Source organism: Anthonomus grandis, chromosome 17 (assembly GCF_022605725.1).
Source record: "Anthonomus grandis grandis chromosome 17, icAntGran1.3, whole genome shotgun sequence".
NCBI lineage: Eukaryota > Metazoa > Arthropoda > Insecta > Coleoptera > Curculionidae > Anthonomus > Anthonomus grandis.
Window position 1 is genome coordinate 152,972 of NC_065562.1, and position 19,862 is coordinate 172,833.

The window sequence follows — 19,862 nt, forward strand, 5'->3', positions numbered from 1 at the left end:
TGGCGAATTGTCAATGACTACAGAGGAGTCAACTTTAAAACAATTGACGACAGATACCCTCTGCCAAACATCAATGATATACTAGACAAACTAGGAAGGTGTACATACTTTTCCACAATTGATTTATCATCAGGATTCCACCAAATAGAAATGGCACCAAACTCTATTGAAAAAACAGCGTTCACAGTGGAAAATGGCCATTATGAATACGTAAGAATGCCATTCGGATTAAAAAACGCACCAGCCACCTTTCAGAGAATCATGGACAATGTACTGAAAGATATTCAAGGAAAAACCTGTTTAGTCTACATGGATGACATTATTGTCTTTTCAGCAAGCCTAGAAGAGCACATAAAAAACTTGCACCATGTTTTCCAAAGATTACGAACAGCAAGATTGAAAATTCAACTTGATAAATCTGAATTCCTAAGAACAGAAGTTGAATTCCTGGGACATGTGATAACAAAAGACGGAGTTAAGCCAAACCCTAGAAAAATAGAAGCGATCCAGAAATTCCCGATCCCGAGAACACCAAAGGAAATAAAATCATTCCTAGGACTCTTAGGTTACTACAGACGCTTTATAAACGGATTTGCGAAATTAACAAAACCATTCACGAAATGCCTAAAGAAAGGAGCAGTAATAAAACACACCCCTGAATACATACAAGCCTTTGAAACATGTAAAAATTTGCTATGTAACGATCCTATACTACAATACCCAGACTTTAGAAAACCCTTCGTTTTAACCACAGATGCCTCAAATATAGCAATAGGAGCCATATTAAGTCAAGGAAAAATAGGACAAGATCTTCCAATTGCATACGCATCTAGAACGTTAAACCAAGCTGAATGTAATTATTCGACCATAGAAAAGGAACTTTTAGCCATAGTATGGGCTACAAAACATTTCAGACCTTATCTATTTGGCAGAAAATTTATAATCGTCACAGACCATAAACCCCTGCAATACCTCTTCAACCTAAAAGAGCTAAAGTCTAGATTGGTACGATGGAGGCTAAAATTGGAAGAATTCGACTATGAAGTCCAATACAAAAAAGGAACCCAGAATACAAATGCTGATGCTCTATCCAGAATAGAGATTAACATGATAGAAAATGATTCTATACTTGGAAGCCCTGGAGACGTCACTGAAGAAATTGATCAATACATTGCAAATGAAAACGCTACTTTAGATGATTTAGATCAATTACCAGATCTATTTAACCCTGCTTTAGACCTAGAACCAAAATCGAATAAAATCAAAATTCTTTCTGATATACAAATATTACCCCCTCGTGACCAACGTCCACAAAATGGAGATACAATTCACTCAGCAATAGATGACCCAATATTAAATATACCTATAACAGAAAATTGTTTAAATACCTACAACCATCAAGTTCTAATTACTCACAATACAAATAAACAATATTGTGCCTTTAAAACAAAACATTTTGAGAACAAAATTAGATATCACTTAACTTTGACTAGCAACTATGTAAACGAAATCGTATACTTTTTCCGAGAATATATCGATCCTAAAGTTGTACACTGCATGTATATTCAACAATCTGAAATTGACAATTTAGGAAATAAAATAGGAGTAATCTTATCCAAAACATTTAAACATAACTCTTACAAATTAGTAATCTCCAATACATTCTTAAACGATATAGTAAATGTAGAAATGCAAATGAATTTAATAAAGAACCATCACGAGAAAACTTGCCACCGAGGTATCAATGAATGTATGATGTCACTGAAAAAATTATATTACTGGCCCAATATGAAATTAGACCTCACCCAGTATATAAACAATTGTGACATATGTCAACAAGCCAAGTATGACCGCCATCCTCCAAAAATAGAATTTTCATTAACACCCACACCTCGAGAACCTCTAGAATCCATCCACATGGACACTTTCCAAATTTCTAACGTAAAATTCCTAACTATAATAGATGTTTTTTCACGTTACGCCCAAGCTTACCCCTTAGAACCTAGTTGCAACGCAATTACAGTTCTAGATAATTTAGCAATTTTTATAAGTCATCATGGACTACCTCATCAGATTACCTGTGATAATGGCACAGAATTTAAAACTTCCCTATTAATTGATTTTTGTAAACTTCACAAAATAAAAATTCATTTCACTACTACCGGAAATTCAAATAGCAATAGTCCTATTGAAAGAGTCCATTCAACCTTAATTGATCACATTAGAGTTTTAAAACTTAAATTCCCAAATGCGACAATGAAACAACTAATGATTTACGCGATTACAGGTTACAACCTCTCTGTACATAGTGTTACTAAACAAAAACCCTTTGATGTCTTAAATGGACGTCCAAACGCTTTAGACCCTTTTGACCTTACAGATGAGATCATATTAAATAAATATGTTAATGATCGTAAAGACCGATTAAAAATTATCTATGACGAAATCTATAATCAATCTCTTAATACTAAATTACGTTTAAATGAAAAACAGAATAAAAATAGAAAAGCCCCTATAGATATCCCATCAGGATCAAAAATCTATGTAACAGATAAATCCGCTTCGAGAACTAAAGATAAAGCGCGTAAGAAAATAGAATACGTTCAAGAAGATATCGGTAATAAAATCATTACTAAAAACAAGAAAGTTGTACATAAATCTATGATACAAAAACCTAAAAAACACTTTCTTTTCCCTAGAAATAATGAACCTCCTGACACTTCAGAAGAGCTTCGCAGTTCTCCTACAAGTATTATCGACAACAGTGATAGCGACTAATCCTATCATAACCCCAATCAAATCCCCTTTATTCCCATTTCACTTAGGAAATGCGAGAATTATTGAAAGTAAACATACTTTCCTCCATTATGTAGAAATTAAACCATTAGTTATAGAGCTTACTAAACTAGAAGATAATTTTAGAATTTTAATTGCTGCTTGTAATGAAACAAATATTATTAACGCTTTGCTTTTACATCATATTAACACATTAGATATGCTTAAACATGCTAGCTACTTTATTAATGAAATCAAAACTAAACTTAATAACATTAAACCACATAGCCGTGAAAAACGAGGCTTAGTAAATATATTAGGTAAAACGTCAAAATGGCTTTTTGGTACAATAGACTCCGATGATGGAGAAAGATATGACAAAGCAATTGAAGAATTACGCTATAGTCAAAATACATATAAAAAAGAAATAAATATGCAAATTTCATTAACAAAAGATTTAATTAACAGTTACAATAACACCATACATACTTTAAGTAAAAATGAAAACTCTTTAAAAAATCATGTTGACCTTTTCAAAAAGCAAATGAATAAAACAATTAATGATCTTTCGATATATTTAAAACTTCAAAATACTATAAGTCAATTAATTATAAATTGCCAGAGTTTTATTACTTTCCTAGATAATTTAGAAGATGCGATAATGTTTGCTAAACTCAATACCTTACATAGTACCGTAGTTTCAGCTATCCAATTAGAACAAATAATTTTGAATCTAACCACCCTTTATGGTGAGGAAAGACTAATATCATTTAGCGACTTAAATTATTATTATCAATTAACAGGACTTCAAGTAAGTTTTTCAAATGATAAAATAATTTTTGCTATTCATTTTCCTATATTTATAAAAGAAACCATCGAACTTTTCCACTTGTTTGCTATTCCAACAAACCAAACCATTATAATTCCCAAACTTCCTTACCTTATAATTGGCACTGATCAAATCACACCAATATCAAGAAGAGGCCTGCCCATTGATTGAAGACCTATACGTCTGTCAAAATGCCCTAGGACCCCAAGTGGATGACTGTACTACGTCTCTCATAAGAAAAGCAGAAAATCTAAACTGCAAGCTGCTTAAAGTTAACGTCACTACCCCTATTATCCATCCCATAAATCAGCAATATGTTCTAGCTATTCCTGCTAGCACCAAAATAAAAGCACAACAAACGTGCCAAAACAAGCAAATATTCTTTATTGATACACCTAGTTTAATAGAAATACCATATAAATGCGGTATAAGCTTACTAGGATCACAATTCTGGAATCAAGAGGATATCCTGAGATCCAACCCTTTTCATCTACCGGATGTAACATTTACTGACTTGGAAATGCAGCTGCCAGAGGAAACAATCCAACAAGATTCAATCGACTTCAACTACATCAGATCGTTAGCAGAACGCTCCAATATCTTGAAACCCCTTCCAGAGGAAGAAGAAAGAATTCACCCTGCAGCCTGGAGCTTTAGTATAACTCTTGGAACCATACTAGTCATATGCTGTATAGTCTTCGCTATCTACACACTTATCCAAAAGAAAAGGTCTACCGAAGAGGAACTAGAACTTCAAGACAAAGAAGAAGAACACACCATCCCTGTTGTTTTCGACTTAGGCGGGAGGAGTTATGTACACAATTATGCCACCCTATATATAATATTTGCTTATGTATATGCTTACTCAGTTATATTGTATTCCATGCTTTATTTGCATTATTTAGTCTATATAATCACTTGTAATATTAAGTTAAGTTAATCTTCGTTCTTGCTTAGAGTACACTGTATCGCGGCTTGTCAAAATAAAAGTTTTTTAAAACGTTATTAACGTGACAGAAAACATAACTATCACATGACAATATTATGATATGCAAGTCATGCCAAAAACAAAATAATCACACAAGGCCGGGCCGGTGAGCCGTCGAGCCGCCCAACTCAATATAATCATAGAATACCCAGACAAATCAAGGTCGACACGCTAGAAAAGAAATTTTTTGGCACCTCAGCAGCTCGCATCGCGATATTTCTTGGCCGCCCAACTACCGTCCCAGCTGATCGAGTTGGGTGTCCAAATAGGTGCCATTTACAATGCATTGGAGTATTTTTCTATTTGTCTGGTTATTTTATGCTGTTATATAATAAATTAGTGTAGGTATTAGATCAATGGTGGTGAGGTTATCAGTTGCGGTTTTACAGTCCTGTGAAATAACCCTCGTTGATGATGATTCACTCTTTGAGCATGTGTTTAAATATTTCCATTCGCTATCACCGAATGTGCGATTTATAAATATAACTCTTAATTTATATTCCGATGCGTTTACGGGTAATGCCACAGAGAAGGAAGCAGGGTTTTTTTATCGAATCCATTCTACTCCAAGCAAATGGTCAAGTATTATTCGTTCTATTAAAACAAATGTATATTTCTTTACCATTATCCGGATGACTAATGAAAAATGTATTATTAATTAGAGCTGATAAAAGTAAAAATTTCGCTTAACATGGCCATATTATTTAATTGTAGTAAGTAATATGTTGTTGTTATTGAGGTGAGGAAAGGAAATAAACTGAAACTAAAAAACGAAATATTATGTTTTTATATATTTATTAACATGGTAATAAGTTACATAAATAGTTATACAAAAATGTGGCGTTATTTTTACTACACATGCAATTCGATAAAGAGTGAGAAAACCAAGCTGGTCGATCCATTTTAAAACTTGGAGTTGTCTGTTCAACGTTAAGAATTGCCACTTCTGGATTGTTCTTTAGAAGATCTCTCAGGAAGTTGTACTTTTGATGACCTCGTACATAGATTCTTTGAATATCATAATTCTTAATTATTTCCACTAAAGTTCTTTTTACGTCAGATAAGGTACTGGATCCTGCGTAGTAATTAATTCGATGATGATGTTGTCGTAAATAATTTGCTATTCTTTTTCAGCAATACTTAACTCACTATGCAATTTTGGAGGTTTAATTAAAAAGTGTTCACATCGAATCTTATCAAATATAGTAATTTCTTTCGGTATAATAAAATTATTTGAATCTTCAGTTTGGTAAACACCTTGAATGTCAATAGTTATGAATCTCATGTTGTTATTGTTGTTACCTAAACGGTTACTAAATAAATGAAGAATAAAATCGACCCTTTTATACTAGTTCTCTTATCAAAGTAGTCAACGGATTGTATTCTATTATTTTATTGTTAATAATTATGCAATAACATCGGGTATTATCGGGGAAATTCGTGCCAGCTTCGAATTCTAGCTTTACGTCGACTGTAGATAATTTTATAAATTGGCAGGAACAATCGATTACAAATATTGGATATTTTAAAAAGGCAGTATAATTAAACAGAGGAAAGCTTATATTCCTACCATAAAATAACTTTTGAAAGTCCGAATATAATTGATATGACTCGGTATATTTTCTTTTTGTAAAGTCGAAGTTTTGGTTTTCAAATGGATACACTTCGGAGTTTAACCATAACCGTATGTTATTAATATTTATGTCATCGTAATTATTTATATCTCTTGAAGGATTATCTTTTCGATTTGTCTGAAAGCAGACACAAACAAATCTTGGTCTAGTTAAATTTGAAGTGGTTTTTACACTCCATACATCTTTATTTGTGGCCTTTAGTGATGTCAGTTCATGGAATTCTCATTGTCTAAAGGGAATCTGAATAAATCTGTTTGAATTGATTTGTTCCAGTAAATGTAACTTATATGGATCACTAAGATGTATATGTTTTACTTTTAATTCAATTTTTTGAATATCTATAGTAGCTCTACTGGTACCGCTACTTTTATAACAAGTATTATCATTGCGAGCTCTTACTAAACGAAAATCATGTTTTCTTATAACAATTTTACGATAATCATGAAAGATACTAAATAAATGTCCTAATGGGATTCGAAGACTAAAGGTTTTGTCTTTTTCATTGTAAGTAGGAATATCATTAGAATTTAGACAGGAAATCCATCCGCCTCCTCCTATAGAAACACATTCATCTGGTGAATAGCATAATAGCCCTCATGTCCCTGCCCATGCCCCCATAATGTTTTAAAACAGAGATACTTTTTTTAGACAATTTATTTTGATGTTTTTTATTACTAGTAGTATGCGAGTCTTGTTGTTGCTGTTGTTGTGTTTCACTAAACGATTTATAATCGACTGATGACTTTTTCATTATGCTCTCTAATTTATTGCTTTTATTTGGCTCCTTATCCGTCAAGACTAACTTATTATTATCAAAGTCATCATATCTAATAATTAAGCCCATCTTGTTTACTTTCCAAGAAATAGTTGTTCAACTATTTCTTCAACTATTATAATAGTTGTTAAACTATTTCTTCGTTTTGAAAGTTCACTAGCTCTCCGTTTTGATCTGTTACCTCAACGGATATATTGTCAATGACATGTTTTTTATTAATCGGTAAATATATAGGGTTATGTGGAACAATATTTATAGCATAACCTGGATCAACAGTTGGGGCAAACTCGAATAATTTGTGGGCTGGTCTATTACCATAATAACACCCCGAAACGATATTACAATTTATTCGTATTGTCACTACTTTTATTATATTAACAGGTATATTGGATATATGGTTTTTTAATTTTGGTAATACCTTCTTTGAGAATAGCCTTCCCACTGACTTATCATCACTAAAGTCTAGGTCAAAGATACTCTGCACTTCACATTTTAAGGTATTATTATTAGGTTTAATAGATAAAATTCGATTTTTCTCTTCTTGCGTACAAGTATTTGATGAGCACAGTGTTAATCTTAGGTATTCTTCTATATCGCTTATTTCATATACTCCAGTCGGAATTTCGATAACTTGATCATTACTACCTGTTAAAATTTTAAATTGGTTATTCACATTTTCTTCAATATTTGGTATACTGTTATAGGTATGAAAACCTATTAGAGATATTGAGTAATTATAATTGGCATCAAGTTGAATTGGTGGAAAGAAGTCAGCACTTAAGATGCTACTATGACCTTTCAACGTGATTGTCTGAGACATGACTAAATAAAACACCTTTTTTTCTTTGATATTTATATAACTATATTTTCTTAAACATTATTATATAAATATTTTAAGCATAAATGTCCACAACAAATGAACTATAGTTTTGATAACAGTTATGATTATAAATAATATTACATTCGTTTCTTCGTGTTAAATAATCGACTAATTCTATAGGTGGCTTAAGATTGCCAAAGCTATCGAAATAGCAAATGTCTTTATCTTTCTTTATGTATGCTACCCAATGACTTCCAACTCCTTTTTGGGAATACAAATTAACTATACCGCATTCAAATTTAAAAGGTCCACGTTCTGGAAGACTATCTCGCATATAATATATACACCTCGAATTCCTTTAATTTTTAAATTATTTGCCGCTTTTTCCAAATCGAAATTGGTCAGAGGTCTCTTAGGTAGCTTTATTGGAAGTTTTTTGACTGCTTGTTTAAGTATAAACCAAGCCCCTTTCTATATTTGCTTAAATAAAGTCCTGCTCCTTTTTTCCCCAAAGCTATAGCTTCCATTCTTTGGTTATGCCTTTCGGTCTCTTCCAGTTTTTTTCTAGCAGCCTTCATGTCATTAACTGTCTTCGCAACAGCAGATATTCCTCCTGTTAGACTGCCTGTTGCACTCAATCCGGCAAGAATAGGTAAGAGAGGTAAGATTCCTCCTTTTTTAGGAACAGGAAGGACTCTTGGTAAATTAATTTGCTTTTTACCACCAACTCGTTTTATTATTGAACGTGCTTGATTTACAAGAGAGCCGATTCCTGTTCTTAACGATAAATCATGATTCTTTCATCAAAGGAAGTAATAAAGCTTTTCTAAAATTTAAATTTTTTGATTTTCTTTTTAAATTTTTCTTTTTCGATTTTCGTGATTTTTTCCGGGACTTTGCATCATTTTTTATTCCTAACCCCATTTTCCGCTTCGTTTTTATAGCATTAGTTACGAACCAGCTCGAGAATTTTTCTTTCATAGAACAATCAGGAGCTTTCACTCTTTCCCACGCTTTATATTCTAAGGCTTGGTCAGCTTTATGTCTTTAAGCTTCTAATGAATTATAATTTGCGTAAGCTATATCGTGTTCCCTGCAAGCGTTATCCAACTTATTAATTCCCTTTTCTCCTCTAACCAATCTTTCTGTTAATTTCGTGCCAGGTCCACAAAATTGATACCTATAGTAGTATATTATAAAAGTATAAAAAGAAAAAATATTAATATTTTTAAAATTATGTCCTACCCAGGTATGTAAAGCTCTATTGGTAAGCGATTTATAAGATTATTAAGTGATCCTCCTTCTTTCAAGGTCAACATTGATCTGATATAAAATACTATATATTATATATATACATTTTCTAAGCCGTTTATTAGAGTACATAGAAACATGACGATTTTTCCACAACCCTGTGCATTTCCCGTCAAAAATCAAGATTTAGAAGATACGAGTAAAATTAGGAAACATGGTCCGTTATTACCCAATACTGTTAGAGCTCTTATAGTAGGACCAAGCAATTGTGGAAAAAGTAATGTTCTTCTGAGTTTAATCTTCGAGCCAAATGGATTACGATTTGAAAATATTTACGTATTCTCTAAAACTCTAAATCAACCTAAATATGAATTATTGCGTAATGTTATGAAAGAAGTGAAAGAAATTGGATATTTTAACTTTCAACAAAGCGATGATATAATCAGTCCTTCGGATGCTAAAAAAAATTCTATTATAATATTTGATGACATAGTATGCGATAAGCACGATAAAATTAGGTCTTATTTTTCTATGGGACGTCATAGAAATATCGATTCATTTTATTTATGTCAGATTCCCAAACATTTAATCAGAGATAATGCTAATATGTTAATGTTATTTAAACAAGATAAAATAAATTTTAGACATATTTATAATGAGCACGTTAATACTGATATGGAGTTTGACATGTTTAAATAAATATGCTCAAAGTGTAGGAAAGCAAAATTTTTTTTTTTAAATAAATTTATTTTTGGTCATTGTTAAAGATGACGATATTAAAAAAGGGAGATACCGCAAAGGATTTGATAAATTCATTTTATTTTAAATAACTTTTTTTCTCTTTTTATACTCATCATAAACATATAAAAGCCGAAGTCGTAATGAAAAAATAGTCAGATATATTTCTAAAGTTAAGGTGATAACAAGTAAACAATAAATACAAAAGGTTTTAACATCCATTATGATGCTGTCTAATAAAAAGAAACATGTTAAACGTAAAATTATTAAAGTCGCAGAGAATGTTAGGAAAAAATATAAGTTATTAAAATCACAGGAACAAAGTGAAACTACCCAGTTTGATACTCTGTTTAAACCTATTTCCAGTCCACTGAAAAATATTCAAGAGAATATTTCGTACATAAAAGATACTACTGTAAAAAATAAAATACCTGAACCAGTGATGGAATCGAGTAAAGTAAAATTTAAAAAAAGAAAACCCCAAAAATATCGAATTTTTCAAACCATCAAAAAAAGAAATCCATTGCTAGAACAAAAAAGCGAAGAAAATAATTTTATTGTAGACGAAGAACAGCCAGTAGAAAGTTCTAATGATGATGATGAGACATGGTCTGAAGCGTACTCGGAAGAGCCTTAACAACAAAATCAACCACAACAACAACAAGAACAACATGTCAGGAAGTCGGAACTTTTTTCGCATTATTCTGATATACCCAAATTATATATTCAGGAATTGCTTAAAGGTAAAAAAGGCATATATGATACTACGTATGGGCCAAAGTTTATTAAAGGAAGTAAAAATGAACGGCAATTAGGAAACAAAAGAATGAAAATTCATTCTACAGGAGACTTGAAAATATACAATACATTATTTAAATCGACTATAGGATTATATGAATTATTATTTAAACTCAAGCCACAAAATTATACGACAACAGACTTTGCAAACTATAAAAAAATAATTTTAATATCAAACATCGCTTTTCGCGATTTTGATAAAACCAAACAGATTTCGGGAAATAAATCATGGAAATATAAAAATATAATTAAACCAATTTTTGAAAAATTACCAAAAGAGAAAACGGGAGGTAACATAAATGTATATAATAGAAAACCTATGGAATATATTTATTGGGATAATCCAAATGAATTGGTTGAACGTTTAGCGTTGTTACACGCCTCATCAACTGCAGGAAATAACTATTCCCATTTAAATAAGATAAGAGCGATAGAAGCATGAACTACGAGAGACAAATATTATATATTAATCAAGTTTATATGAGTAAATAGATCATTTCAAATATGTCTGTTGATAAGTTTGGACGTACAACGCATGAAGGTACAAGTAAGAAATTTCGTTTAGATTTTTCGCAGCTACATCAGCAGCTTGCTTATACAAAAGATGGGGATTTTGATTTACAAAATCGAAGGTTATGTAACGCTAAAGATCCAGAAAATTCACAGGATTGCGTAACTAAAAAATATATAGATGACATAAATAACACGATAGAGGCAAAAAATAATGCTTTATTAGAAATTATACAAAAAATATTATTATTCCATTAGAACTAAAAATTCAACAATTAGAGAAAGCAAATATAGAATCAAAAAACTCATTAAAACAGATATTTGAAGAAATAAATTTATTTATATCAAGAAATCCACCAACGGCAGGCAAGCATATGGCAACTAAGAAGTACGTAGATGATGCAATAGTATCAACAAAACAGTCTCTCAGAAGTGATATGAATAACACAAAAAATGATATTTTAAAAATTGTAGGAAATTTAATAAAATTGTAGAATTTTTTTAAGTAATAAATTTATTAGTCTATTAGTTTGTGCATTATTATGAGTCAAGAACCCGTACAATATGGATCTGACGAATACGAATAGTGTAAAAGCCAAAATTGTTGACGAGCTTCATAAACCGGCTCGTCGTAATTTTATTAGAAGGAAAACCATTTTAAAAGGAATTCGAGAACTATATCAAATTGATATAGCTGATTACCAAACTATAGAAAAATTTAATAAGGGATATAGGTACATTTTAGTGGTTATACATTGTTTTACAAAATTTCTAATGACTGAACCGCTAAAGTCAAAATCGACAAAGGAGGTAGCAACTACGATGAGAAAGATTTTAAACAAATATGGACGTGTAAAAAATATGCAGTCAGATCAAAGTTTAGAATTTTTTGGCTCGCATTTCCAAAACTAATGAAGGAATTTAACATAAACCATTATCATACCTACAGTGTAATAAAATGTAGTATGGTGGAACGAGTAATTAGAACACTTAAGTCAAAGCTACAAAAAGTATTTCATCTAAATGGAACATACAACTGGATGAATCATTTAGAAAATGTTGTTAAAAATTATAATACTACGAAACATATAACTATCAAGCTTAAACCTATAGATGTTAAAAAGAAACATGAGAAGCCATTACTTTCTACTGTTTACAAGTGTATTCCTCTTGAAGAGGATACAGGACCCGTACGTTACACCCGATATATGCAAAAGCCTCGATACCAAGTAGACGATATTGTTCGAATTTCGAAACAAAAAAATATATTTGAAAAAGGATATACCGCCAATTGGACAACGGAACTTTTTAAAATAATAGAAGTGAAATCTACCTATACCCAGCTACGTATATGCTAAGTGATTTAAATAATCGACCAATTTTAGGTTACTTTTACGAAGAGGAATTGCAAAAAACTATGCATCCTAATATATATCGTTCATGCGGAAGAAGAGAGTTACATCTCCAAATTTTTAATTTTTCACTTTTTTTTATATTTCAACTTAAAAACCTGCTAATTTTAATGTGAAAAAATGTTACATCTGAGTTTAAATAATTTAGCCAATAGATGGCGCATGTAACTGTTTGTACAGAAGCAAATTGACGAGTCGTTGCTTGTCAAGATCATTACATTTTCAGTTGCTCCATGTGCTTCCAGGAGAGTGCGCCGAGAAATTTGGAAAACTGTTATATCTAACAATATAACCATATATTTATTAGTTGTATTTTGTTTTGTGTTGTTAGAACAGTTGTATTTTGTTTTATAACAGTTTCGTAATAAGGTAAATATTAAAATTCTATTTATTTTTCTGGGAAAGAGGGTTATAAATCAAATGTAACACTCTTCTTTACTATAAAATAACAGAAATTTTTACCAAGCGCTCTGAAATAAGGTAACATTTTGATTTATAACTCTATTTCATGCAATTCCATACTATTTTTCGGTATTTTAAGCAACATCTAAAAAGAATTTTAGAGATATAACTGTCTTCCGCAAAATATGTCCAAATATGTTTTGTTATAATTTAAAATAAATCTTTTTTTAAAAAACAACATTTAAACAAAATAATTTTTTATAAATGGTATTTTTTGTTGTAGAGTTCAGTTGCTGTAAAATGGCTTTTCGTAACCGGACAAATCTCATAATAATGAATGCCAGCCTTATTATTTCAAATGAGGGTATTAGTGAAAACAATTTAAATAATAATAACATGCCTACAGAGAGTATTGCTGAGATAGTTGAACTCATTAACCAAAGTAAGTTTAATTGGTCTATTAATGGGTTTGTTAAGTATACGTGGTTTTTTAAATGTGTCTTTTAATATTGAGAGCTGAAAAATTGTGAATAAAATAAAAAAAATTATATACATATACCTACGATGTATATTTCTTTTTTACTTTTAGATGAGGATTTAGAATCTGCTCTTAGTGAGGAGGTGAATTATAACATTACAGATTACTTGACAGGAGAAGTTCTAGAAAAGGACACTAATAAAGAGAATCAATCACCATACAATCACTTGCGTAAGATAATTAATTATGGCAACTTCTTTTTAATATTTATAAAAATTCAAAATTTACAAATAAATATAAAATTATTATTGTGGATATTTTTTTTAATACTATAGAATGTTTTAAAAAGTTAAAAAGAGAGTTATATACGGTGGATAATATATAAAAACATTCAGAGTAAACAGATTATGAAATATCGTGTTTTAAATTTTAGAACCTACTGGAGCAACTGAAAGCCTTATAAAAGAGAGAATCAACGAAAATTTAAGTTTAAATGACGAAACTTTAAATTCAGTTTACGACAGTCAACCCGGGCCATCCAATAAAACAGGTAAATTTCGTATTAACCAAGAAATTATAATAATATTTACACTCGAAATACTATTTATAGCAACTTGAAGTTTTTTTTATTCTTTATAGATCAGCATTTTAAAGAATCATCAAGTGGAAGCTCAAGTAGTTCCTCATCGTCTACTTCCGATAGTTCAGATACGGAAACAGATGATGAAGAACCCTTTGGTTCTGACGATAGTATTGGTGATCCGAACTATAGCCTTCCAAAGAGAAAAACTATAAATCCGTCCTCTAATGAAAAAGACTAAGAAAACGACTAAAACTTAGCCACACTTGGCAAAAAAATGAAGCAAAAAAATTGAGAAACGCAGGTAAAGCTTACGCATCAATGAGATTAGTGAAAAATATGGACGGGAGCAAAGCAAAATTGAGAGTTGAGCGACCAGCAAGAAAACTTCTTCCTCCTTGTGAAGAAAGGTGCAAATTAAAATGCTCTCTAAAAATAAACCATGAACAACGCGAAAATATATTTGACGAGTATTGACGAGTAAAAGATATAGATAAACAAAGGCAGTTTATTTCATCAAACATGACAACTGTAAATCCCAAATATAAATATTCAAATGTTGAAAAACCAAGAAATCCGAATAATGCGTACTATTTTAAAATAGAAGAAAAAAACATAAGAGTGTGTAAATTTTTTTTCATTAATACATTGGCAATTAACCATAGAGTTATCTCTACCGTTTTAAAGAAACAAGCTGTTTGTGAAAGTGGAAAGGTAGTAGAGTCTGACAAAAGAGGACGCCATGGAAACCACTCAAACATAAGCGATTTAATTAAAAATGGAATTAGAGACCATATTAATAGCATACCTCGTATTGAAAGTCATTATTGCCGCTCGCATTCCAGTAAAGAGTACATTGAAGGTAGTAAGTGTTTGGCAGAATTACATAGGGATTACGTAAAAATATGCAAGGAAAAAAATGAACCTGCGGCAAATTATCTTATATATAAAAAGATATTTAATGAAGAATTTAATATAGCATTTCATGTTCCAAAAAAAGATATGTGCGAATTGTGTTTGCAATATAGAGAGTCTACAGAGGAAGCAAAACTGGAAATTCGGGAAAAGTATGAGAAACACATAAAGGAAGATCTTATCAGAAAACAGAAGGAACAAGATAAAGAAAGTCCAGATAATGTAAAAGTAGTAGTGTATGATTTGCAGGCAGTATTGCCATGCCCCATTGGCGATGCCTCATCGTTCTATTATGTGTCTAAATTGAATGTATTGAACTTTACCTTGTCTGATATAAAAAGTCACGAAGGGACTTGTTTTTTGTGGCATGAAGGTGAAGCTCAAAGAGGTTCAAGTGAAATAGGTACTTGCATTTTTAGATACCTTGAAGCTACCATAAAAGATCAGAAGGATGTTGAACCTGTTTTTTACTCTGACAATTGTGCAGGTCAAAACAAAAATAAATTTATACTATCTCTATACATGTACTCTATCAAACGCTTTGATCTTAAATCAATATCACATAAATTCTTTATACCAGGCCATGGACAAAGCGAAGGAGATAGTATGCATTCAATTATTGAGAGGCAGATAAAGAAGTTCAAAAAATCTAGCCCTATTTATTCTCCAGAGCAATATGCCTGCATAATAAGATCTGTTAAAAAAAAAACAGCTCCAGCATATACCGTCAATGAACTATCGTTTTCTGATATATACGATATTAAATCTTTAGCTACAAATATGTTTATTAATTTTCCAAAAGACTTTAAATTTCCAGAAATAAAAGAAATGCGATTAGACAGAGAGCACCCTTTGACCTTATCTTATAAATACTCGTTTAAAGAATCCGATTTTAGATCTGTAGAGGTAATAACTCGAAAAAAGATAAATACAAAAAAAATTACATTAAAAAGGGCTTACATGAAAAAAGTAGGTATAAGTGACTCTAAAAAAAAGGGCTTGCTTTCATTAATTGAGCGAAGAAAATGCGTCCCAATGTATTATTTAGATTTTTATAAAAATTTATAATACCTACTCAAAAGTAGTATACATTTAGCAAGAGTAATGTTATTTTTTAAGTTTTTTATAATTGGTTTGTTTTTCATTTTTTGTTTACTAGTTTTAAGTAAAATTATATTTTTAAGTTGAACAAACTATTAAACATAGGAACAATTTATACTAATTATAAGCCACTGTAAAAAATGTGTTGCAAAATAAAAAATTTGGAAATGCTAATGTTTTTTTTTATATGAAAAAGAGTTACATTTTTGTTTATACCGATTTTTTACTCAACATTAATACCAAAACACAATTACATTTTATTCAAGAAAGTTATATTTACCTACTATTTAAATCAATATGGCACAATAAAGTGCTTACATTAAGAAGGATTTTCTGTTCTACAATACTTAAAGAAATGGCCAAAGTTTGGTTAACAAACGACTATTCGTTAAGAAATAACAAATCTGTAAAGTTTTCCTAATATTTCAAATGGCATTTCCCAAAAAAGTAGTTTTTTGAACTGTAACGCTATTCTTCCGCATGAACGATATTTAGTCGAGAAAATACTTTCCAAAAGAAGAAATCAGGTATATGTAAAATGGTTAGGATTTGATGATTCTCATAATAGTTGGATTAATGTATCTAATTTTAAAAGTTAAACGTTTTAAGATATGTAATAAATCATAAGATTTAATATGTTTAAATTTGAGCTTTTATTAGAAATATTATTATAAAAATATCATTTTTAATATATTAATTAAATTTGGTATTATAATTTTCTTAATCAGTAAATAAAATACGTTTCCTTTTTTTTTGATACTAAAACCTATAATATCCCGGAAACTTCAAGTTTTTCTAGTTTATTTTTGGTTTTCCTGTTTATTGAAAAATATTTTAAATTAATAAAAATAGGTTAAATTATATATTTATATTAATTAATAATGGATCAATCAGCTTACATAATTTGTGGTTTTTTCTTTACTTATTTTAAATGATATATTAATTAATAATAAATTATTCGAGTTACATAATTTGCGGTTTTCAGCACTTTTGAATCTTTTAAAAACGCATAGTCGTAGCATACTGAAGTCACTTCTTTTTTTTTTGTTCTCTGTACCATATCAAAGCATTATAAATATGTTTAGTGATTATTCCAGTGAAGGTAAATCAAGTGTTGATTTAGTTTATGAACGCGACTCTAAGCCAACGATTGGCTTTTCAAAAATATGCATTCAAGAATCTTTTATTCAAGATCAACATGGTGAAAAATTATGCCATTTTTATTTTAATCTTTTTATTTTCTCAGCTCATTATTTTAATGAAGAAATGGATTATGGTGTGTTATGGTAATAATAATTAATAAATAAAATTTCGTACGTCTATGTGTGTTTTATCGATAGCTAATGAGTATAAATTAGAAAGATCGACTTTCTTTATTCCAGTTCGAACTTAGTCCTTACTCACAACAATTTACCTCTGTATTTACAAACAAAAAAAAAGTTTTTTTTTTTTAAATGGAAAGAATTTACAGTTTTGCCCGTTGCGATTTCAAACCAAAGATTAACGCTACTGATATGATTTGAATCAGTGGTATGAAGTCAAAGGAATACGCAAGATCAAAACCTCGTTCGGAGATTCACTTATAGTGGAACTGATCGATTCAGTTTTATTTTTACCAAGACGATTGAATGCAGTTATAACTAAATCAGTAATAGACGAGCTCATGAGCGATAAAGGTTGTTTCATACGGTTCATTGGACAAAAGCAAGTGGGGACTAATAAAGGGTGTTCAGATAGGGACGCTCGATGTTTGAACGGCGCGCGCGCCCAAACCGGTGGGGATACATCTGTCAAATTTTGTGAGGTTATTAAGTTAGTCTTGACATTTTATCATGGAGCAGTACACGATTCAACAACGCGTGGAAATTGTGAAAATTTATCATCAAAACAGATGTTCGATTCGTGAAACGTTCCGCGCATTGCGTCCAATTTATGGTGCGCATGGCCGTCCTGCTGAGTCTACTATTCGACGTCTGCTCAATAAATTTGAGAGAACTGGCTCAGTGGCAGACCAAACAACACCCGTACGGCAACGAACAGTAAGAACAATCGAGAATATTGCTGCTGTGCGAGAGAGCGTGCGTCAAGACCCGCATCAGTCATTGCGGCGACGTGCACAAGAACTTGCCCTTCCAAAGACCTCAACATGGACAATTATGCGTCGAGACTTGAAATTGCACGCGTACAAAATTCAATTGACGCAAGAATTGAAACCGCAAGACCATGGACAGCGCCGTACATTTGCCGCATGGGCTCTAGAGCAGTTGCAAGTCGACCCTGCATTTGCACGAAAAATCATCTTCAGCGACGAGGCGCATTTCTGGATGAACGGGTATGTCAATAAACAGAATTGCCGTATATGGGCTGACCAAAATCCTGAAGTGACTTGCTCAATTGCTATGCATCCTGCTAAAGTGACTGTATGGTGCGGTTTCTGGGCTGGCGGCGTAATCGGTCCATATTTTTTTGAGGACGCTATGGGCAACGCGTTACGGTCAATGGAGATCGGTATCGCGCCATGATTAATGATTTCCTGTGGCCTCAACTGGACGATATGGATCTAACAGACATCTGGTTCCAGCAGGATGGCGCTACGTGCCACACCGCACGCGCAACGCTAGATTTACTGCATGAAAAGTTCAACGGTTTCATTATTTCGCGCGGCGGCGATGTGCACTGGCCACCAAGATCGTGCGATAAAACGCCTTTAGACTTTTTCCTGTGGGGCTACGTGAAGTCTCAAGTGTATGCGGATAAGCCAGAAACAATTGCAGCATTAAGGGCCAACATCATTCGCGTCCTCGGACAGGTAGACGCTGAAATGTGCGGAAAAGTGCTCAAAAATTGGACCATGCGAATGCACGCTGTACAGCGCAGTCGCGGTGGCCATTTAAACGATATAATCTTCCATACATAATGTCGTCGAATGCTATTTACGATCAATATAGACTTTTAGTGCTGACTTAAATTTTTTTCCTTTTTTTCCATTTTAACTTTCGAGCGTCCTTATTTGAACACCCTTTACAACACCAGCGAATCAATTTGAATTTTCCAAAGGAGAGTAAAGGCGTAGTAAACTGGTAAACATGGAATAAGACTTGGTAAAGACAACACAGACACTATTTAAAATTTCAAAATCTCAACAAGAAATCGATACTTTTTTAAAACTTAATAAAAGGAATGAAGTTATAATACTTCAAAAATTGCATAGTACAGATTTATCAGTTGGAGAAAAAAGTAAATTAGAAAACATTTTGGCATTACTAAAATCATTAAGCAAGCAAATTAAAAGGAAACAAACTTCAGGTCAAGGTATAGGACCTAGTACCAGTACCAGTAACAGTACAAATACCAGTTCAAACTCGCCATCAGCTACCTATAAACTTCCTTCAACCGGAGATGAGGATTATAAGTATTTCGTTTCGTGCAACAAGGAAATACTTAAAGTCGACTCTATCGATGAGATCATCAAACAACTTTTTGAAACTATTCTAACGAAATCTGAAGAATTTCAACATCGAGGATCTGGTTGGAAATATGTTGGTACGTCATTCCTTTTAGTTTGTATTAATAAGTTTTCTCCTCTTAATGGTGCCACATACATTGCTTTACCCTCTTGGCTCGAAAGCAAAGGTTTAATTAATATAAAAAATAATGATAAAAGATGTTTTGTTTGGAGTATTTTAGCTCATTTATATCCTGTGGATGTAGATAAGGAAAATGTGTTATCTTATTCTCAATCAGTTCATGATATTTTAAATTTACGCGATATAGAAATGCCAGTAAAAATCTCAGAAATTTCAAAATTTGAAAATCAAAATCCTGATATTTCTATAAATGTTTTTGGTATAGATAG

General features: G+C 31.6%; 1 protein-coding gene across 1 annotated transcript in view; it reads left to right on the forward strand.

Moving 5' to 3' along the window:
- LOC126746540 (uncharacterized) overlaps positions 1 to 18,923 on the forward strand; it is a 76,870-nt gene extending 57,947 nt beyond the window's left edge. Inside the window, exon 4 of the mRNA XM_050454850.1 lies at positions 18,478 to 18,923. Coding sequence (XP_050310807.1) covers positions 18,478 to 18,923 — 446 coding nt within the window. The remainder of the gene's footprint in view (positions 1 to 18,477) is intronic.
- The last annotated feature ends 939 nt before the right edge of the window (positions 18,924 to 19,862 follow it).